Raw genomic sequence first — 23,836 nt, 5'->3', positions numbered from 1 at the left:
CGTGTGGCCCATCTCTAAAAGTAAATGCAGTGCCGGTTCGAAGGTTCGCGCTTATTTTTCTGTATCCTGGATTCGAGGCAAACCCAGACTGTACGGCTGTTGCTATGCCTAGTTTTGCTTACTTCACTGTAAAAACAAGTGGGTTGTTTCAACACTGACACGCGTGTCATTTGACTGTCCCTCCAAATGACATGCTACACGTGTGTCAAATTGAAGGTGTGTCGATCTAGCGGGTCATTTTGACACGTGTTATTATTATCATTACCTTTTCCATTCCAATTAATGCCTTTTGCGGTCATGCATTACTCAACCCATAATAACCAAATCACATAATTAATTAAGTTACATGTCACATCACAATAAAACATAATAAAAATAATATAGCATGCATGCATGTATTAATAAGTCAAACACCAAGTTTTTTTAAGTAAGTGGTGTACCGAATGGGCCTTGTTTGTTTCTTCTCTTTTTTATCCATTAAGATTTCTTGAAAAAAGAGGAGAGACGGCTTCCACACACTAGGGTACTGTATGTCGAATACATAGTATAGGCATCAGCACGATCAGGCAATCAGATAGGGTAGTGGTGTCAACTTCAAAGATGCTGACTCCCTCAGCACAGAGAAACGCTTGTACAATGCTGTCGTCTTCATAAAACACCACGATTCTTGGTTCCACAACGCGACACTGAAAATGACACGCTATCTCTCCACATGCCTGCATATAATGTATAATAATTATTATAATTATAGCTATGTATAATTTATAACAGCTGCATGAAAGACATATAATTATGCATGCATCTATTATAATGTCGCTGCATATATAACTGTGTGCAATATAATAATTATAACTGTGTGCATGCTTATTACAAAAGTTTACCATGCATGCATAATGCATGCATGATTAACTCTCAATATTGTGTATGCATGTGCATAATGCTATTATACATGCACAATATTGATTACATGCAGTTACGCACCTGCACAAATTCCACTGGTTGGGAACATGGTTTTTTGTGGTACAGATTCTTTGTCAGTACTTGTACTGCATGCATATCGTCAAGCTTTTTCTTTCAGGGAACAACATGTGACAAGTGTGTGACCAGTTACTGACCATGACGTCAGCAATGTCATTTGTTGCTGTGACTTCTTTGAACTCGTATCTTAGCTGCATATATAAATACATCAATGTCATTAAAATTAATTATAATTATAGTGGAACGATTGGTGTCTAGTTTATTACTGTTTATTGTGAACATACCCATTTTGCCTCCTTGAAAATCGTAAATTTTTCAAGAATTAATCGAATTGATAATTCTTTCTGCAATGTGAAGAATGTTAATCTGTATTTCCTTGTAGCAGAAAGCAGTGTTTGCACAGCTTGTGCTGCCGGGCTTCTAGTTGTGGCTAATTTGTGTATAGTGCTTGCACGTTCTCTTCGTCATCTTCGGCATCTACAGCAGCTTTTTCTTCAGGCTGTGTGGCGATTGAACAGACTGGATGTAGTTGCAATTGGATTCTTGGTTTCCGTATCACACCAGCTGATCTGCGATTTTCGAGGCAAACCCAGACTGTACGGCTGTTGTTATGCCTAGTTTTGCTTATATACTTGGAATGCCATTGCAGCCTTTTCAGAAGAGTGCATACAAAACTTGTCCACCGAGTGTTGCTACTCTATTATTATACATAATATTAGCTAGCTCTACACTATAACGCTATACACTGTAAAAAATAATGCGTGGTTTTCACACAAAATAGTGCGTGATTCATTTGCCACAATAGTCACTCAAAATTTGGTGTGGTTTAACGCACTATAACATTCCACGCAGCAGGCGCTTCATAATCCCCATGTAAAATATTCAATAAATAATTATTATCACTTCAATGCATGACAATAGTATTTTGCACAAATTAATACACAACAATCATAAGTAAAACACAATGGTTATACATTATTATAGCATACAGCTATAGGTCATATCCTGAGTTCATTATATAGTCGGTCTACTTCTTCATCCTTACAAGCATGTTGGATACGATGGTGGGTATTTTTTTAGGCTTCAAACCACAAAGGAGTGTTTCCAATAGAGTAAACATGGATTGCAATCCCTTTTAGGTAGTTCAAATGAATAAAACGCTGCTAGGACAATTGGGGCCTCTCTATTGGGGATATGATTGTCTTTTCACAAATCAAAGACTTTGTTGACAACCCCATTCTCATTAGTTTTCACGAGCAAAGAAGGATGACTTGCAATCGTTTGCTGCTGCTGCCATGCTCAGTGAAGCCTGCATGTAAAACAAACCACGCCCAACTAATGTGAGTCATGATCATGCAGTCAGTCGATCTATAATAAAAGAGAATTCTTTTGTAATCTTCATCAAGCACGTACTTTGATATGTTCCAAGGTCTATATTGTGGTCAGTCCGCGAAACATAAGTATAATGACATTAGGGTTTTCAAAATTGGGTCGAGTGATTTTATTGTCATAAGGTCGGCAATACTTAGGAGCACCTATTTTATGAAGCACCGCAGGTGCTGATGCCTCGGTGGAGATGCCAAAGCTACATAACATAAAGCTACTAATAGCTTAAACTGCTTTTATGCACATGATAATTTTGCTGCATGCAAAAACTCAGAGTGGGTCCATGATTATTGTTAAAAACGATCGATGCCAAAAGTTCAAGTCTAAAAGTAATGGCCGCATTAGCAGAGCCTTGCAGCTACCAATAGCTACCAATAGCTAAACTATATAGGCATAACTCGCATTATTTTGCAAATCCACGAATTAAAATCCAAGTAAACATGACTAGAAGCCTATAGAAACTCTTACTTGCACTTGATTCATCCTTGAGCAGCTGTAGCAGTCTACACACACACACACACACAAACACACTACCGTATACCTCGCTTGCGCATGCGCACCGAGGCATAAAAATGCGCCTATTATTATACATTAAAAATAATATATACCTGCCAACTGTCCAATTTCCACAACAATTTGTGGATGCTACTGGTACTCGATGTCTTGCACATTCCAAGATTTATTGAACGAATTGTTCCAAAGCTCAGCATCTGAGGGGCTGCTTTCTTTTCTTAGGTTCCTCCAGAGTTCGGCAATCAGCTGTACAATAGAGTAAAATTAATAATTATTGTAGACTAAAAGTACTTACAATTTCCTTGTTCCCAAGAAAGGGGAACTTTTCCAAGATCGCAGAAACGTGCATCGGATGCTCAGATATCTCATTAGGCACATTAGTTCTATTACTGAAACCATATTCGGTGATCTTTTTTGTTTTCTCCACAGAGAAATCTGTTAAATAATATTGATATACTGAGAAGAAAAAATCCCTAAAGGAAACATACTTGCAGTGGCGGATATAAGAGCCTTCGTCGTCCCCTCCAGGAACATTGAATTTGATCTTTCGTCTTCTTTTTTTGTTTTTCAAATGCACTGATGTGCTCTATCTTTATCGGCGTTGTTCCTTCTGTTTTTTTTCTGCCTCCTCTTTTCCCTCATTCTATTTCTCAGAGTTTTCACGATATGGCCCTGCAATAATAATGGTATACTAACTAAAACTCACAATACATTAACTTACCATGCCTTCCAGTGGTGACGACAGGAAGGGGTAGCGGTTCACTACCTGAGTAGCAACACTTCTATAATTATAGTCATCGACATCTGGATTTCTCTTGTACATGTATATACATGACACCGGCAATCCTCGTTAGAAATTTAGCCTGGACTACAGAATCCATGCACTTCAGGTGCAGTCCTGCTTCAATGTCCGAGCGATAGTGGGTGGGGAACGGGAACGGATTGGGTATTTCATTCCCAATGATTATCACCCCTTCGTCAGGGGTTGCTGGATCTATTGTGCATGTGGGCGAAGTATCCTGTAGAAAGCAATGTGATCGTGAGTAGTTGAATGAGCATGTATATAAGGCAAGATAATAGCATAGCTACAATGTCTCACTTTACTAGGTGTAACCATCGGTAACAGCAGTGTCAGAATTAGCCTCGAATTGAGGCTACGTCACAATCAGCTTCAGTGATAGTTGGAGACGGAGGACCACCTTTTGAAGTTTGTTTCTATAATACATTAACATGCAGCTTTTTCGGTGTTAAAAAGCGAGCAAAATCATGGGTTATTTAACTGAAGTGATCCTGTATATAGATCTACCAGGAACAATCTAGCATAATGGAACAGGTTCACTAATTAAAGCTTATTAATTGCTTCAATTTATTGTTGTATGCCTATAGTCTCTGTTAGCTGACTCTGGGATCCTACTCCATGCAGGACCTTGAGCCATTCGATTTTCAACATGTCACAGTATAGTACCAACTACGTACCTGTTCTCACATGTTTCAGCATGTCTAGCTCCAGTCTAGTTTAGTTTTTTTTTACTGCTCCTGAGTTGCTGTGCTAGACAGTTAAAACTTACAGGCTACACATTGTGTACGTTGTTCTACATCATGCAGTACCAGTACCACAGGAGGGAGGACACGATTAACCTTTAGCTCTAATTAGCTAATTATCGCGACCTAGAACGATTCATCTTTTCTTTCTTTATAACCTCTACATATTGGGACACACAGAACAGTACCGTAAATGATGTAATTACAGCGCCAGAAACCACTTCTGAGTGGCGTAGAACACAAAAAAATTGCGTTCAGCCCAAGCTGGCGCCTAAATTATAATGGGTGTGGTCTTGTTATACGTATACACTGCTCAGCTGCATTATTGCAAGTTTGTTTACTATGGATCAAGCAACTGAATGCTACTGAAGTGTTGTTCGTGGTTTCCATGTGTACAAAAATGTATAGTCTCCTACAATAAATGAAGAGTTACCAACTCAGCAGGAGCACGGCAACCCCTATGCAGTTGCTATTGCCAAACCCCCAATGAGAAACTGTGGGGCATGTTCCCAAAGAAATTTCTCAAATATGCTGGCATTTCATTGGTAGGGGTGGGACAATAACCTGCGTTGTAACTGGAAGGAGGCAGCGTTCGTTTTTACCGGAAGGTGGACTTGAGATACCTTGTATTTACAAGTTTCAGGGGGGAAAAAAGGACATTAAAAAGTTGAACTCACTGCTGATGGATATGAAGTATAAACCAATAGTACTTCAATTAATAAATTGACAGTAAAACATTTTTATTTACCCCTCCCGTTTATGTAAAATGATTATAATGATTGATTCTTTGGTGTCATGTACTTGTCTATTAAAACAGCATGATCATTCATTATAGTGTGATCGATGCACGTTACCATTATAAGAGCTATAATTGTAGGAGGTAATGCTACGTTCAAGTACAATAAGGCCTTGGGTCTCAGTTTTCATCTTCAGTGATCAATTCAAACTCGGGTGAAGTGATTGCTTCATCGGAATATTCGCTCACGTTAATCTCTCTATCAGAAAATAGCTCTTGATCAGTTCCAGCAATTGAAGATGCTTCTGAGTCGCTTGAAAATGGATCTGAATCCTGGTTGGAACTTGCCTGAAATCCCATTGTTTCTTCTCCAAAAACCTCGCTGATAATTTCTTCAATTTCTTTTCGGACTGTTTCATTTCGGATGAGGTCGTTTTCATGTTCACCAAGAGCATTGGATAGGCCTGTAACTAAAAAAGATTTCGTAATGATACTTGTTTCGAATTAAGAGTGGAGTTTGCATTTTCAATCCAATCTAAAACCATTTGTTTATATATGGTTTTAATTTTATCGATGGGAGAATCTGACTGCTCAAGCATATAGTTGTTCCATGATTCACGAAGAATTGCTTTAACTGGCTTGTTTAAGCTTACATCAAGCTAGGGGTTGCAAAACAGATGTACAGGTATAGCGATCATAGTGTTAAACTACTACGACTCATTAACTAACAGGAGATATAATACAAGAGAGATAAACGAGCAAGAGGAAGAGTTAGGTAAAATGCTGCAGGATCGACGATTTTAAGCGTATTCATAGAATTATATTGATGACTATTAATTAATGACTAACGGATGACTATACGGATGACGCGTGTCCAGCCTCCTCTGATCGCGCATATCACATCAATGGAAACAATGGCCGCGGCCACTGCAAAGAAAAACGAAGCAAGAGAGAGCTCACAAGACTCACTGTATTGGAGAGAAAGTTGAGATAAAAGACTATTCCCTGTCTTTATGGCCACAGTAATATCATAATACATGTACAAAACTTTTGTCAAAAATGTCTTTGTGATATTCATAATCAATAATTATTATTAATGACATCCGGATGGGATCTGGTTTGGATTAGCGAGGTTCTACCAAGGGTGTATGAAGAGAAGAGGGCATGCAACTCACAATGTATACTGCTGTCAGAGGAGGTCCGACAACCGTGCGCCTAGAATTAATAGTAAGGTCAGTCAGTATACACAATTATTTTAAAACCCTTTCCTGGTTGATTAATTAATTAAGACAACTGTCAAAGCTACTAATTTTTGTCTAACAGGATTATGATCTATATGAGCAGAGGAGGTCAGAGCACTAGTTATCTTTAGCGTTCTCTAGCTCTTACGTACTTGCGCATTGCACTTTACATTCTCACCTTTGACCTCAACGTTTATAATTATCACATGACTGAAGGCGTCATGATGATGTGTGTCCAACCTTCTCTGGGATAGTGTAGTTGTTGCCCTCTTCTCGTTTTAGGTCCATAGTATCTGTGGTTCTACTGTATAGAGTGACTTAGCTATAGCTACAGTATAGATATACTATTATGCTGGCTCAATGAATAGATATAACATGAGTAATTTTATAATCTTAGCTATTGCAATACTAAGTGTGTTAGATTGTAGTGCAGCTCAGAATTATAATTGCCTACAGTCCATAGCACAAAATCCTCCTGGAAAATGCCCTACTTGGTATTGGTACCAGAACAGTACTCAGTGTGTTTGTGGAGGTAGTCAGTACACTAATGCCTATATCACTCAGTGTAAAGTTCCACCACAACTTCTCAGAAGAGACTACTGCGCAACCTTTGAAAACAATATGACGTCTTTAGGACGCTGCCCTTACAACACACGATACAATACAGTACCACACGAACTCATAACGCAGGACACATTGCAACTAACTGAGCAAATATGTAGCCCTCTGAATCGCACCGGGCTCTTGTGTAGTGATTGTTTACCAGGACTAGGACCAGCTGTGTTTTCGTACTATCGAGAATGCAAAGAATGCGTGGGTTCTCCATATGGATGGTTCCTCTTCTTTGTGAGGCTAATGTTGCCACTTACTGTGTTATGCATTATTGTCATTGTATTTAGGATCAATATAGCATCTCCTGCTTTGAATGGATTTGTGCTTTGCGTCCAACTGATCACAAATGTGTTTAACAATTACCCGTTTGCTGTTCATGGATTGGAGGAATCATACTCGATAACACAATTCGTTGCTGATGTATATGGATTATTCAGCTTAGATTTTTTCACATATGCTGTTCCCTCATTTTGCATCAGTGAAGAAATGAACATGTTAACAGTGTTGTCATTGCAATATATCGAGGCTCTTTACCCAATGGTATTGATATTGCTTGTGTACATCTGTATAACGCTACATGACAAAGGGTGTAGAATAATTGTGATTGTGTGGAGGCCATTGCACAAATGTTTAGTAAGATTCAGGAAGAGTTGGCAAATCAAAGGGTCTGTGATTAATGCATTCACGACTTTTATGCTGTTGTCATACTGTAAGTTTTGTTCTATCTCACTGTACCTGATCCAACCTGTTACAATTTGGAATGTGTGTGGATATACTACAAACAACATCTACTATGATGCCAAGACAGAAGCATTCTCTAAGAACCACATTCCGTACATAGTTTTATCATCTTTATTTACCCTGTTCTTTGTACTATTGCCTGCTCTTTTCATCTTATTTTACCAGAACAGAACTTTTCAAAAATTTCTTGTTTTATGTCGATTAAAATGCCTCTTGATAGACGAAATGGCTAATATTACTCAAGGATGCTTTAAGAATGGAACTGAACCAGGAACAAGGGACTATCGATGGTTTGCTGGCTTATATCTAATCCTCCGAATCATTCTGGTGTTTTGCATCAACCAACAGTTCAGTGAACTAATTTACGCCATGGGACCGACCATTCCAGCTGTATTAGTGCTAGCATTACGCCCATATCGAGTTGACTGGTGCAATATTCTCGACTCAATTTTTTGGTTGATATTTTCAATCGGAACATCTTGGCACCTGTATTGGACAGCATATAATGCTGGATGGATAGACCTACCAAACGTTTTGAAATTGATACCTCTTTTATACATTGTATGCTACGTAGCCTATTCGACTTTCAAACTGTGTCGATCGTGGTACAAAACGAAAAAGTCTCGAAAAAATGCAGTAAACAACGACGAAGAGACAATCCCCCATCGCCTTCTGTATCCAAATGAGTATGAACCACTTATTGCAACAGTTTCTCAAGATTAAAGACTTTAACATCACTAGCTGAGTAGTTCTAAGTTTTTTTCTAGTGCTTGTCTTTTGTAATTACTGAAAATCCCATGTCCATTGAATAGACCCATTTTGCTTTGTCACTCCAAAATTTTAATACTCTCAGTTAACATACCCTAAGGCTTTAACAGTCAATTGACATCTGCATGTAGCATACCATGATTAGCTTTATTCCAAACTGACTCTTATCCAATAGAGCATATTTCACGGGGAAAATCGTCTAGAAATGTGCTTACAACTGCGCATGCAGATCAGAAAGTCATTAACATGGCATGTACACTATAATTAAAACATTTATTGCTACATTTATTTTGTATCCCAGAAAATGACAATCATGAGGTCAAGATCAACCTGTTATTGCAACAATGTGTATAATTATTATGTAGCTGTCGTAACTTCGGGGGTTAGTGTTGCTATAGTTCCACCTTTGATAAGATGTTGCAATAGTTGTCGGTAGCTTAGCTTGTAGTCTGCTCACTATAAAGCTTCCTTTGGTGAATAAACTCGCCGTGTCACACGTTTCTGTAGAAACACAACAATTATTGTTATAGAAAGCACTTTCATGATCACTATAGTGGAGTTTCATATCAATCTGCATTGACTCAGGACAGGAATGTACTCCTGCTCGTGACACCTTTTTTAATGTGCAGGATTGACAGGTATTTAATGATTATTACGAATGGTGTGTGCAAGTATATGTACTTAGGGTGACTGGTACAGGTACGTGCTGGTGCTTCGGTGGAGGTGTCAAAGCTACTAACACACTTCTTAATTGACAGGTATTTGATTATTATGCAGAAATTACAAGAGTGAAATGGAGTGTGTAAGTACATGTACGTGTCAAAGCTACTACTAACCCTAACACCTTCAAGGATTGACAGGTATTTGATTATTATGTAGAAATTACAAGAGTGAAATGGAGTGTAAGTACATGTACACATAAGGTGAATGGAACAGGTACGTGCTGATGCTTCGGTGGAGGTGCCGGTGCCAAAGCACGTATAGCTATTACAGCAATAGCTTTTATAATTTATATACACATTATATAATGATGAACATTTGTGCTTAATGATCGACCATGAGTGTTGTTAAAAACGATCAGTGCCAAAAGTTCAAAAGGTCATTAATTAAAACACCACGTAGCCCTATGTAAAACTGAGTTTACCCTCGCACCCCTGAGTTTATACACCACCACTAGCTTGATCGTCTTTATAATCACAAGGGGAATTAATTGTTTGAGCTATAATAATATTATATCGCGCCCTAGACAAATCAGCTTGAGAGATTCACTTTATTTGACCTTTTAATCACTTTGGAGGGAAACAAATACCTTGTTATCACTACATATTTTGTTTTCCCTCACAAGTAATTTTTGTCATCTTGGTACAAGGCTGTCGTTAACGGTATTGTGCCATAACATTTCTGCTGCAGTGGGAGATGGGAAAGGTGTACCCCTCTTAATTCCTGTGCATGGGAGGACAAGAATGTACTACAACACCTGCAATGAAATGAAAGGTGCTAGGATATTATCCTTACTAATTTTACAACATCTGCAATGAAAGGTTCAAGGATAACAGGCATCATTGTATATTTGTCAATAAGCTTCTTCTTGACAATTGCAACCAGATTTACATAACTTATATAGACGTGACCGGTACTTGAGAAATATGTTTCCAAGCGTGAAGTAGAAAAAACCAAAAACCTGCAAAAAACACAAATGAAACCATAATGCATGCATCCACACACTGTTAAAAGTTCCCTTTCTCTTTTGTAGGATCAGAATAGAATTCTAATTGTAAATCTTATCTGCATTGTTATGTTATTGTTGTATTCCATGGTTGTGTTAACTTGTTTTTATTGACTCTGTTTAGCATACTAGATTTGGAGAAGCTAACAGAGAGATATTTTTTATCATATGAAACATACACAACATTAGGTGTTACATTGCTACTAGATCTATTACACCTTTCATCTTTGCATGTTATAGCAGATAATTCTAACAATTTTTGTGGACTTCATCTTTGTGTATAGGATTGCATGCTAACCCAATGCACAAAATCAGCGAAAATCACCCTCAAAAATACGCTATATAGTGTAAAATCCAATTTTTTATAGGCACATTTTTCAAGAATTCAAGAATGGAATGGGTGTATTATCAGGGCCTAGAGAGCTGTAGAATATATAATTATGTTGGAACTTTGGCGTCTGTAAAACACCGCTATATTATTAGCAACTGCATACACCCTTGCACAAACGGTGTTGCCATATGCATGTGCTTGTGAGGCATTTAGTATGATCACTGACAAAAAAAAAGTTAGTATATACATGCAGACTTGCCGGAAGTAGTTTCACTGCTACATCAGCATTGCACCAAGCATCACTGCTCCAATGCCGAAAATACAACACAGCTTTCCCATCTTCTAAAAAGAATTTGAAGCAATGTGGAAGAGTCACCGTTTAGTCCATCAATACAAGGTTCCAGCCACGACCTCACAGCAGAAATAGTATTGAGTATCTCAACCTTTGGGGTAGGTGTGCTTGACTGTGTAATCTGCTTTGGGAGATCTGTACACTTATACATGAAATAATCATTACAATCAATTCAAAACCAACCTTTATAGGAAGTATAATTATATAGCTACAATTATAATCGACTACCATGCATAATTAATACCTATACTTATTCAAGAATGCATATTACCTGGTAAAGATTCAGCTCCTTTTAGAGTGAGCTGCTTAGATATCCTTGAGAAAAGCTGTAGCACAATGTATACACATGCAGTGTCATATGCATGCATGGGCAACCATGCATTGACAATGTATGCATGAATGGTTATAATTAGTCATTAGGGCAGGGCAGTGGTGCAGTCGCTATGTAATAATTATGTGAATATCTTCCAGTCTACCAACAATGCGCAAAACCCTGCAGGATCAGGAAGAACTTGTTTTTGTTTTCTTTTGCTGTATTGTCTAGTTGGATGTTGAGAACTGGTGGGAGATGATCAAGGATTTGAGCACATGAACCATAACGTTGCAGTCATGAGGCATATTCAATGTAGATCTAGACGTGAGCTAACTTTCCATGAGGGGCCCGGGTGTGTACTAGCGCTCCAGTGACGTGTGTTCTGAGAGGAAGCAATCCCTGCACAGACTTTGGGATCTGAAGATTGGTCTTGTGCTGATCCATGCCATCAATGATGATTCAATGGTAACACTGTGCTCTGGATTTGTTCTAGATTTATCCCTATGACCATAATACTTCTGCCTTTCTTGCCTGTCACCATAATAATAATAGCAAGATGGAATAAAATTCGTATGCATAATTGTGAGTCCCAACATGCACCCATAATTACATTTTTGATGTTGTATATGCACATGGGACGAGTCAGGTAATCTATAGGTACGTTTTATTGCTGTCTGACTAAAGGCAAAGAATTAATATACAATAATTGCTTGGAAATGTAATCTGTACTTGAATATATACAAGGTAAAGACTTACAGAGTCACTTAATGAAAAATCTGTAGATATTGTTCATATATAGTGCAATTCACCATAAGTGGCCATAATTTGCATTGCGTGTCATTCACGTAGTAAACACATTTTTGTGGTAAAGTTAGTGTCAATCATCAGCTTTTGCAGAGCTCTATTTAATGGTTTTTTCGAAATTTCATTTGAGTAAGTATTTCTGGAGATATAGAGTAGCCCACCAAAAAAGGCAAAAATTTGTGGGCAATTATGACGCAAATGACGTCATCACCATGGCAACGTATTTTTTCTTTTTAGATGTTTTTCACTAGCTCTGATTTAATAGCTATTTCTAGCTAGCTAGCTATTTCTGCCATTAATCCATTGTCTCCTGAGCTATTCATGCCTCGTACAAACAAGAGAAGCAAGCACCTGCAGCAAGCCAGAGCTCACAAAGAAGGCAAAACTCTCACAAAGTTCACGATCTGATGATGGTGATTCCTCACTTCCTGATCTTAATGTTTCAACTGAAACTGATGCATCTCTCTCTGACACTGATACCTCTGAAGATACAGATGGATCCACTGCTTCTGGTCAGGCCCATGACGAATCAACCACGCATAAGTATCAACGAGTAATTTTATCTTTGTACTCCCACTTTTTTTTTCATTTCTTTTGTACAAATGATAAAAACTCTCTATAGTGTTGTCTATTAGCAGTTAATTGAATTAATAACCCTGGTTTGAAGTTGATATCATAATTCTTATTGAACATGATATAAATTCAAAATATGTACCCATAAAGTTGATTAATAATTGTAAAATATCTTTACTGCATGTTTTCAATAAAATCTCTCTATAAAGTGTAAGTACATGTGCTATAAGTCAGTATACCCCAAATATTATGATACCAAACATAATACAATGTCGGTTATTCAAGAAAGTTTGAAAATCAATTACTTCTTTAATTATAGTCGTGGTTTGTAATTACAAGAGTTTCCATGGAAACTGAATCAGCCAAACTGTAGATAAATATGTAATATATAATATGCCGTAAGTTTAAAAATTAATTGTCAAGTCCTATTTAGTTTACATTCCTAAGTTGCATATTATGCAATATGGCCATGCATGCTGACATGCACTATACTCCTTCTTAAATCCACATCTCCATCCACTCTTCATTCTTTCCTAGTCAAACTCAGTGCAAATATCACACTTGCTGAAAGCACCTTCGAAAAATATTTTTTCCAAAAACTGATTACACATGCAATTTCAACTTCGCTTGCGCATGCGCACCGAGGCACAATAATAATGTTTATTCCAGTCCTAGCTGTCTCCTCTTCTTGAACTTCTCTCGCTTGAAATTGTATGTACATGCATGCATGCAGGAACTATTGATCTCCAGCCAGAAACCTCTCAGAACCAAAAATACAACGCTGCTTAAACGGTCGACACTGTATTTGTGGTGAAGAAGTTCACCAAGGATCCATCTGCTCCAGGTGTACCTCCAATTTCTGTTCTGTGTATTTCTGTCGAGAGTATAGAGGTGTTTGACACCAACAGAGTGGACGCCTACAAGTACGAGCTGCTTGGAGGCCAGCATACGGCCTTGGCAAGAAGGATAGTAGCAGCCAAGTATCCAGATAATACGTTGCTACAGACTGTCCTTGCTGAGGTGTATGCATGTTGGTCTGACAGACGATGAAGCACTTAGGCTCGCCTCTCGCCACAACACAAGTCATTTTATCCACAAGATGACACATCGGGATTATGTATACAATAGAAATAGGCTGTACGTGTTGATCGAAACAGTTGCCCCAAGATTCTTGGGGATCGAGATATCTTAGTAAATTAGTCAGTATATTGTATATTTTACAATGATGTCATTGCACAAATCACAGCAGTTTTAATGAAATAACACAGCTACTTACAACATTTATGACCTAGACTAGCGACTAGTTTTGTTGTGATGGCTTCTACTTCTGTTCTGCTCTTGCTCAAGCTCTCTCCAGTGTTGGAAAGTCAGGTTTTGTCTTCTTTTGTACTGTGGTAGAGTGGTAGGCGTTTTTCTGTCAGTACCGACCGGCTCTGGCAAATCTACTTGCTTCCAGACACTTGTTTGATGCCATCTCAGTGCTCCTTGTATGAGCCTAGAGTTGTGATGGCGATTTCTCTCTCTTGACACTAATAGTTTAATCAACCACGTGGGTGACCATAGTATAAAAAGTTAATTGATAAACTACAAAGAGTTTACTATTGAATCCACCCACGCACAAACGGTGGTTACCAGGCCCTCTAGTGAGAGGGGCTAGGATCGAGGCTAGCTCATAATAATTTATTCGTCCAAATCTTAGGATATGGGCATAGATATGGGCCGCTGCACAATGGAAAATGTCTTTAAGCAGGAAAGCTTTACTGTCTTTTTTTAAGTCTGGGCATTGGCTGTATCGGTCATGAACTTGTACGAGGAGGGGGAGCTGAAAGACCAGACCCTCTCAACAAAATCTCTGACTACAAAGCCCGAGTTTAAACAGCAAAATTTCAGCCCAATCCAGTGCCTTCCTGATAAATTTAAACTGGAAATGTTATCAAAGGTATACAATTTGTGTAAATAGCGCTTGAAAAGATTTTCGATAGACAAAATAATGTTGCTACGCATAAAGAAGCACAGAGGTATTTAATATAATAGAATAGCCTGATAGCGTAATCTATTTCTATCTGCATGGACGTTGTTATATGAATTAACAGTTCTTAGACCATGTTTGCCTGCAATCTGATTGGCTAGAGGAAGTGTTCTATCCAACTTAGAAAATCTGTATACTGATTTAGTCATGTACTTCATTTAGACAATAATTATTATGTAGCAAAGATTAAATAAGAACAGTGATTGGCTATATTGAGAATCATGGTTGCTATGCATGATCTATATAATTATAATCAGGGCTATATAGTAGAACCCTCTCTACACGTTCTGGAAAAGCGCTTTTTGCAAGTAAATTAACAATCACATTCAAAAGTGTATTATTATTCTATAATCACATTTTTTAAGTCAAGTATAATTCCATCCCAGGATAACTACCTCCAGTATACGTGGTGTGAGGCAAACGTAGCCTTCACTACCCCAGGACATTCTAACAGATATGAAAACAATACCGGCGTCTTTTCTGTCTTACTGGGAGGCAGCTCTGAAATCAGAAAAAGCAGGCAGCACAGACACTGTTGTCCCCTCGGCTGATATATATCAGCTCAGGCACTACATTGGGCTTATGTGGTCGAAGGGGATAAAGCAAACATGTGCTGCCAAGATATGAGGGATGTCTAGTTGTCTACCCTATTCATTGGCTCAAACCTCTTCCTGGCTGACATACCCGTGGACCGTGGTATAATTATGTGCATGCATGCACGTACAGCTATATAAATTAATACATGTATATATAACTACGTATATACACTCCTGATAATGAACAACATGCAGGCATGGAAGACAAAACAAATTCAAAGCCCTGTATACCCACAAAACAGCTGAATATACAATACCCGAGAAAACTGTGAGCACATTCAATGTTGCATTAATTAGCACCAGTCTCTCGAAGATTGAAGAAATGAAGAATTGTTTGCTGAAGTGCTACGAACACGTCAGTGTGTGCTACTGGCAGACAGCGTGCACAGGTAAACTATGTTCAATGTGCAGCAACCTGAGTTTGTCTCTAATCAATGACTACAGGGCACATGAATAACCTTTAGACAAACTGAAACAAATGTCACTCACACGAAAAACTTTCCCGTTCTATATTACAATGCCAGGAGCATTTTACCAAAAATTGATAACGTTGCAGCAAACTGTCTTGCTCTTTCACCAGACGTAGTGTGTCTAACAGAGACATGGCTAAATGATAATAATTATAACTGATTCTGATTTTTCGCAGAAATTAATACTAGCTCTCCTTTGTATTATATAGGCATGCGGAAATGTGAACGACCATTTCAAGTCAACAATCGTTGAACCCCGGCTGGTCATTTTTGAAAGTAAAGACTTCATCCTGCAAACGTTAATTTATGCATAAAATTAATGATTGTCTGGTGGAGGTGCCTGTAACAACAATTGTCGAAGGACTAGTCTAGTATACCTGCATGATGGCTGCGTATTACGTATTCAATGTGGCACATCCAAAACCATACCAAGCAGCCTTTGTTGTACATGCATGTGTATGGTGCAAGATTTTGTCATGGACAAATCCGATAATGGAAAAAGGCCTACTATAGGTATGCATCATTTGCTGCCACAATAACTCTGCTCTTCGGAGATGGTCGTTAATCAATGTTAATGTACTCCGTGTATAGTGAAAGCTTAAAAAAGTGGTCATCTTTCAAGAAGCACCTACAGCGTAACCACAAAGGTAAAATCATTAGTACTGACTAAGCATTGCGCAGCTATTATAGTAGTGTTGCTTTGTAGACACTGAGTGTTGTTTACAGATGAAGATCAAGCCGATGCAGATGATACCCAACAATTAACCCCCTAGCCCTGAGTAATGGATCTGATGACGAGATGGATATAGCCATAGGTCAAGTGCTAGATTTCTGTTGAAGTCTACAGAAGAGTTTTCGCTAACACACAATGGTGTAGACCGTTTTTGTGAGTGCGTTTTGTGGACAATGTTTGTTTGTTGATTCTCAGCTACTAGAAAGTCTTCCATTGAAACAGAGCATTGTTGCTTCTTGTCAGCCAGGTGATCAGAAAACGGTAATCAAAAAATCTGACATTGTTTAGACTCAATCCTGCCGTGAGAGGAGAACTAGAGCGAACGCATCAGAGTACTGATGAATTTTTAAGAGATGCACAATTCTTCAAAAGTCATCCCATATTTTCCAAGCATCAAACTGCTCTTCAGTTCATCCTGTACTATATGACGACATTGAAGTGGCCTATCTTCTCGCTGGAAATCACAAGCTACATGTACATAATTGATAATTATAGGAGTGTTCTACTACGTTGGTTCTTGGAAACGTTCGTCCCATGCTTCACTCGCGAATACAAGCTATTCACATTTTTGCTCTAGCAAAAGCCTCAGACATCCGGTGCTTTGGCTATGATTCTCTCATAAAACCATTTATTTATTCAACAAGTTAATGAGCTCGGAAAGGTGTGTGTGTCCTGTACGTTTAACGTATAATTTATGGTCCATTGTGTGGAAAGGACATTAACACTTGTACTGAATGTTATGTGAGTAAGGTACTTGTTATTAAGTTATAGCATTAGATGAGATCATGGAACAAATTGGTACATACTTGCTGGGGAAGGTGGCATTGGAAAGTACAATGCCAGAGAGCTCTAGCACCTTGATCAACATTCAAGACTATCTTTCTATTCTTAGGCCAACCACACAGAGAAGTCCAATGTGCATTACTTACGTGTTATGGATGCAGTAGCAGACAATAAAGACACAATAACGGCTAGAGATTCTGCACAATTTGCACAGCAAGTACATAAAAACTAAAATTCACCAGCATCTAGTGATGCTAAACTATAATTATGTGCTACTTCAGTCACTAATATGCGGAGGACTTAGAATGGCTGATACCATGGAGACTGATCAACTACTAGAATGCGGTAATGAAACCATATTTTGATGCTGGGCTTAAATCAATGTAACAGGAAAACCATGGTATTCCGTTGGTATTGACGAGGCGCATGAAATGCTCGTCAATAAACGGTGCAAAACATCGATTGTTAAACCAATTGAAGACTACATAAATCGAGTAGTAATGTTCTTAACGTATCGGACGAAAGCTCAGCAACAAATCAGCTATTCCCAGAAATGACCAACCAATATATTCAGTGTCAAACCTAACGATCGAAAATTTGAACAAAATGTGAGAAGTCTGTACAAACTAGTTCCCTATAGGAGTGGCTTACCCACTATCTCTTCGTAATAATCACGATAATCCTTTAAAAGGTCAGAAAAGCTATTTTACAAAGTCTTAAAAAACACAAGATGCAATGAAGCAAACCCGCCAGTAATTATCACAACGCAGCTACCAAAATAATGATTGGAGTGTTATATCTTGGAATGATAAATACAACACCCCTTGGATGTCACACAATATGTAAAGTTCCTATTAGGAGGTACAAAGGCACCGACGAAGTGCACATAATTTTTGACAACCCAGGAAGGCTTCAAAACACACCGACAGAAAAGGTGTGATGACAATGCCAAAATATTTATATATGTCATACAGATGTGACGAGATTATAGGATCAACCGAAGTAGTATACGAGGCAAATGGAGGGAACAGTTTCTGGAATACAAATATACTTCAAGAAGTTTGCATCTGGCTTTGAACCAATTCCCCCCATACGTATTATACTACCTGTACAGAGCAAGATACATGCAACACACCTGAATAGCACAGTGCTTGGTTAAGAGGTATAAGAAACACCTTTATTATATCGCACCAAGTTTGAAAACGAAATTGTTGCGTCGGATGAGGCCCTGATGTTCCATTGGAAGCGGACTTGTTGGGTAGCAAACATGTGCAACCAAGCTGATCAAAACAATATGCTTCTTCAAACTGGGGTTGGGATACATCAAAGGAGACTTTAACTGTGGTGATGCAAATAATTATTGCAACAATACACGAGCGAGTATGTACTCTCACCAAAGGTTTTAATTGAGACACTCGAAAGAGGAACCGAGAGGAGGACGGTGGAGATGAAGGAAGACAAAAAAAGGGCAGTTTTAATTATTATTTTAACATTTTTGACCAACAGAAAGTACCAACCAATGTTACTATTTTGTGCACTTCCTTAGATAGATATTATACAGACTAAACTGGCGTTCGATATCACTTAATCACCACGTAATCTTAAGCTGCTTATACCAAACGTTCACTAGACTCTAACACCATGCTGTATCTTAAATTGAACGTTCATTAATATTATTTTTACTACATAATTAATATCGAACTCTCTATGTTAATGATGATTGACACATTTGCTGCAATAGAAATAAAGACACAAGAATATCTTCCTCAACATTTACAGTGTGGCTCCGAGTCAAAAGCAGAACTATTGGCCAAAATTGCTAATGAGATAGTTTTGGCTACTTTGATTTCACTGTTGCAATCTCTTCAGAATCTTTCATATAGCACTATGCATCTGTTCACACAAACTGCACTAAAAGCACTAGCTGTAGCGAGTTGCATTAGCGCAGGTTAGAATTAAGTGTACTTTAGTACACATTGTTGTGCATCTGTCAACATGATAATCACAGGTAACTGACAGTCCAGATGAAATCGTAAAGGCTTTGCCTAAAAGGACTGCCCCAAGGCTCATACTGTGATGTGTCAAACATCATCCTTTGAGAATAAAAATGTTGTGCACTCAGTTTTTCACACTATGGGGTCAATCTGGAATAATAATTATTGCAAGCAAGTGAAACTATTTCTCAGTTTGCTGGACTCTTAGACTGCTATAATACTTAACTGTTAGCAGTGACATTTGCAGTACATTTAGTGAGTATATATAGAGTATGTGTCGGCAGGGAGAGAAAGGAGGCCTGGGGAACCCTGGTCGTGTGGGAGATAAGGAGTTTTAGGGAGAGAAGAGGAGAGAAGAGAGGAGAAGGGAGACGTGGGGTACCTCAGGAGACAGATTGTAAGTTCTTAATACACTATAGTCGCACCAATTGTTTTCCTCAGTGTAATTATATCAGTTGTTAAATTATTGAGTAAACGGACGTCCGAGCTGCTACCAGAACTCTGTTCATTTCGACTTATAGTAGCACCTCGGTTCTCTCAATAACGACTTCAGTACTCTGCAAAACTGCTCTCAACTATGTCTACAGCTGCTTCTGCAAAACTGCTCTCAACTATGTCTACAGCTGCTCCAGCAACATGGCCGTTGCTGGGACTTCAGTTGTCGCTACTGTGGTAACCCCTGCAGTTGCATCTCTACCAGCCCCTCCCTTACCTCCTGCAAGCGTCACTCCGGTGCGTCCGCCCCCTCAACGTCTGCAACTGTTCTTGGTTCAGCCTCGTTGGGTGTAATGCCTCCGGTGGCAGCTAATGGCTAATGGCTAATCACCCCAATGTGGGAGCGGAAGTCTCTCTGCCAGGACTGTCTGGTTTGTTGTCGGGGAGCATGGTTGAGGAAATAAGGGTCCCTTCCATCAAGGAAAGTGAGAATAGCCTCCTACCCCTGCCGGACAAGCTCCGAAGAAAATTTTGGATGTAAACTTTGTAGATATGTCGGAATTGTTGCCGGAGGTATGGATGTCGGAAGAAGAGGAAACTCTGATGTTTCGGAGTGTACTGATAATGCCCAAAAAGAGGGCCGGTCCGATAACAGACATGTTGTGGTCACAGTGTTTTGCAAGCTATGTGGCCATTATATCGTCGAAGTTCCCCCCGGAGTTGTTGTCGTACATGGCAATGATCATCAAGTGTGCCCGGGATTATGAGGGAATTGCCAGGGCGCAATATGATAGAAATTTCAGGAAGGCTAAGTGCCAAAGGAAGGACTTGTGCTGGTCACACATCGACTCGCATGAGCTACATTATCGCGGCAGACCAACTTGCGAAAATTATGCATAGCTATAGTTGTTAATCTATCACTCAACGACGCTCTTATAACCACCATGTTATGTGTTCATCCTAGCTCCTGCTTCACACACATTAACTGTTCGCTTTTTGTGTGCATACCCTCTCCAATTTATTTGCTTCGTCTGCAAAAGAAAGGAGAAAACTAGTGGTCAAAGACCTTAACAAAGATGCCAGCTCCCTGGCTGAGGACGATTGCATTCTCCTGACATCAAAGTTCTGGGAGGAATAACAGCCTATTGCAAAGCCATAGGGCCATACTGTTCAAGTAGCTATCAAAACGAAGTTTTTCGTAGATATATAATTTGGCAGGCTATTTTCAAGAGGCCATAACTTCAATCAATAGATCTACTTGCTTTTTTCTTTTATAAAAATCTTTCTTTATGCAGCCTGAATTTGTGTCAACCGTTGCGTCTCATAATACCCACCCTGTCTCATAACTGTGTGGCTACTCCTGGACTTGCTCTTGAAGAGAAAAAAGTGGGAAATACTCAGTGTAATTATGAGAACCAGAAGCCTGAACCCTGTGTATTGTGGTTCCAAAAATGAGTCACATAAACAAATTGTTAGGAAGGTGATGACATCGAAGGTGGTGACATCATCAGTTTCAGTATTTGAGCATTGGTTACGTATGGCATACAATTTCCATGTTGCAATAAGCTCTCATAAAATGAATGAGTTATTTTTGGAACAGTCAACAAAATAATTAAGTGTCTCGTAATGTATAATGTGTACATAATAGTTATTATGACATAAAAAGTTACGGTTAAAACGATATTTAATTTAACACGCAGCATTCCGTAACAAATTGCTTTACGGTTAACAAAATTAATAATTGTTGTTCAAACATTTTAACTTCACGTAAGGGTGCATGGAAAAGAAGGAGACGGAAATCAGTAAAAAAACAAAAAACAGTGGTGGCGGTCACACAACTAGAGGATTCGTTGCAACAAGAGGATACCCATATGTTACGGCTGTAGTGAAGGTGTGTTGTAAGGCGTCCTAGTAGCTTGATTTTGATGATCTGCGCCATAGGATACTGTCAAGGAAACCCTACAAACACTAACACCACAGAAGCGTGTTCTACCACACAAAAAATCACGTATACAACAGCGCGTGAATAATTATACAGAGATAAGGAAAAGAAAATTTGTATCCAGTGCAATCCTGGTTAGTATATGGAAGGTGGGAAGGACCATCCCATGTAAGTGGTTACCTTCAATAAATAAATACAGACATTGAATGAGTTCATGAACGTATGACCCTGAAAAACAAGTTGGATGACTTCTACCTCAAATTTGGAATTTTACTGCAATACATCCCTTGTTTACAGGTATGCGCACATTAATAACACGGGATATAATGATTACAAAGCCACCCCTTATTACGTTGAAATTGATGTGACAGGGCCTAGGAAAACGACCCTTATCGCGCAAATTTGTTATGACAAAAATTATAAACTTGCTGATTTCTCCCACCTTTTGATTTTCTTTCATAATAATATTATGCAACTTGAAAGCCTCCTCTACACTTGTGTGAAGATTTTAGGCCTAAAAACGCTAAGCAATGGCCAAGCGAGCAGTCTAAAGACTTCCCAGGTAGGAAGGTGGCTATGGGATGGGTTGGGTGAAGGTGGCTATGGACCCTCGCCAGGCAGTCCTCATGACAGAGGTAAGCTTTCTGAAAATCTTAATAAACTAATGCAATACGTAACAGATCCAAAAACTTTGCTTCAGGTGGTAGTCAAGCAACAAGGCAATCTTGATGACAATGGTAAGCCTCCTCCTGAACGAACAAGTGCAATCAGTGACATGAACAATCGTTTCAGGTGTTAGTGATGAGGATGAGGACGATCAACCACTAACGTAAGAGCAGTTGGATGATGCCCTTTCAATACTTCCACGGAATGTGCCTCCCACCACCCCGAGGACACTCACTCCGGAGAAGGAGGCTGAAAAACATTCAACATGGCTGTGGGTGCCACAAGAACAAAGGAAGTGACAGCTCAAAACTCTACACAATCGAGTACCTGCTAGAGATGCGATGTAGCTGTTTTGAGCTAGCCAAGCACGACTTGGACATGCATGGTGTTGTTGGGGCAACTAATGGCTTTGATGAACAGACCCAAACAGGTGGCGACTGATGCTTTATTATGAAACAAGTGTATGCTTCAGTGTAATTACATCATTCTAATTTAGTCCATGTGCTTTCAGAGTATCAAGCGAAACTCATTCGGAAATCTACCCTACACGTGGAAACAGGAGAAGAATACTGGAAGAGATCTACGAGCTGGCAATAACTAGAGGAATGGGCATGAATAATCAAGTTGTTCATGACATGTGAGAAAGTGAGCCAAGTGAATTCATTACAGTATGGTTACATTGCGGGTGGGGGCATCGGGCATCCACGGGTAGTTCGTTTGTCTATGTGCAAGTTGTTACTTTTTATTGTGATAGATTTCGATGATTGCGGCGTAATGTAATGCTGATGACTGTTGCCGCTCATTCTACCCCTTCCTGTTGTCACCATGTCTATAGTGTGAAGGTAGAGAGCACATTAGTACTTCTAAAGAGGTGCCCTTCTAATTATGCGCAACCTAGACTAAAACCTACTATGTCTGCTATAGGAAAAACAAGAATCAGCTGTTATTTGCATTCATGGCATCTGGTGCTAAAGAATGCCAGAAAAATGTTTTTGACTAAACATGTAATTTTTTCAGGTTTGAGTCAGAGTTTAAAACTCTTTTTTCAGGTTCAAGTCAGTTTCCTGATGGCTGGGGACACCCATGAGTACTTCAGCAAAACTATTCAATACAATAATGCTCACCACACCTTGCCAGGTTTGTGACTGTAGTTCTGCAGCTTTGGTCATCGCAATACAGCAGGTCTATGCGTATACGAACGAACTTCAATACAAAAAAACACAAAACGGTACTGTACCTGCGTTAGACATAATATCAATTCGAAACCTGAGGTGGATAAGCAATGGTAGCCCGTCTGTCAAAGAGGTGCTGGAGAAGTTTTCTGACTGGCAGATGTGCACATAGTAAGCGTCATGTCACCTTCATTATTATGTTCACGTAGTTTATATAATGTATGCTTGTTTCCATTTATGTTATGTAAATGATCAAGGATTTAACTGGAGCATTGGACACCACTTTATGGCTCAATGGAAAGAGTTTGAAATTGCACTGTTCAAGTACACTCTTTTAGGAGAAAAAACGTGCTGTGAAGACTGCTAACGTTTCTCGTGATATCTCTTTCATTTCGAGTCG

General features: G+C 39.0%; 1 protein-coding gene and 2 long non-coding RNA genes across 5 annotated transcripts in view; 1 reads left to right on the top strand and 2 right to left on the bottom strand.

Annotated features, from left to right (window-relative positions):
* Positions 1-1,848: 1,848 nt before the first annotated feature.
* Positions 1,849-6,508, bottom strand: LOC135342096 (uncharacterized). Of its 2 annotated transcripts, XR_010396756.1 has the most exons (6): positions 3,977-6,508; positions 3,599-3,896; positions 3,366-3,549; positions 3,173-3,312; positions 2,973-3,123; positions 1,849-2,287 (listed from the first exon to the last, which is right to left on the bottom strand). It is a non-coding gene; the product is annotated as an uncharacterized LOC135342096 (long non-coding RNA). The 2 variants fall into 2 exon arrangements; XR_010396755.1 differs by having other exon boundaries at positions 1,849-3,123.
* A 117-nt stretch (positions 6,509-6,625) lies between these two features.
* On the top strand, positions 6,626-8,587 carry LOC135341133 (uncharacterized). Its single transcript, XM_064537631.1, has one exon. The coding sequence runs from the start codon at positions 6,757-6,759 to the stop codon at positions 8,470-8,472; it is 1,716 nt and encodes a 571-aa protein (XP_064393701.1). The 5' UTR covers positions 6,626-6,756; the 3' UTR covers positions 8,473-8,587.
* A 120-nt stretch (positions 8,588-8,707) lies between these two features.
* The window catches only part of LOC135342009 (uncharacterized), a 28,794-nt gene continuing 13,665 nt past the window's right edge, over positions 8,708-23,836 (bottom strand). Inside the window, exons 3-5 of one of the 2 annotated variants that reach the window (XR_010396730.1) lie at positions 10,834-11,017; positions 9,860-10,198; positions 8,708-9,018 (exon numbers count right to left, since the gene is read on the bottom strand). This is a non-coding gene — a long non-coding RNA (uncharacterized LOC135342009). Of the gene's footprint in view, positions 9,019-9,859; positions 10,199-10,833; positions 12,030-23,836 lie in introns of those variants that run through there. The other variant, XR_010396728.1, reaches the window with a different exon arrangement.

Source organism: Halichondria panicea, chromosome 1 (assembly GCF_963675165.1).
Source record: "Halichondria panicea chromosome 1, odHalPani1.1, whole genome shotgun sequence".
Lineage (NCBI taxonomy): Eukaryota > Metazoa > Porifera > Demospongiae > Suberitida > Halichondriidae > Halichondria > Halichondria panicea.
This window is presented reverse-complemented; position numbering and strand designations above follow the sequence as displayed.

Coding starts and splice junctions, on each gene's coding strand:
- LOC135341133 (XM_064537631.1), top strand. CDS start 6,757: ATGAATAGATATAACATGAGTAATTTTATAATCTTAGCTATTGCAATA.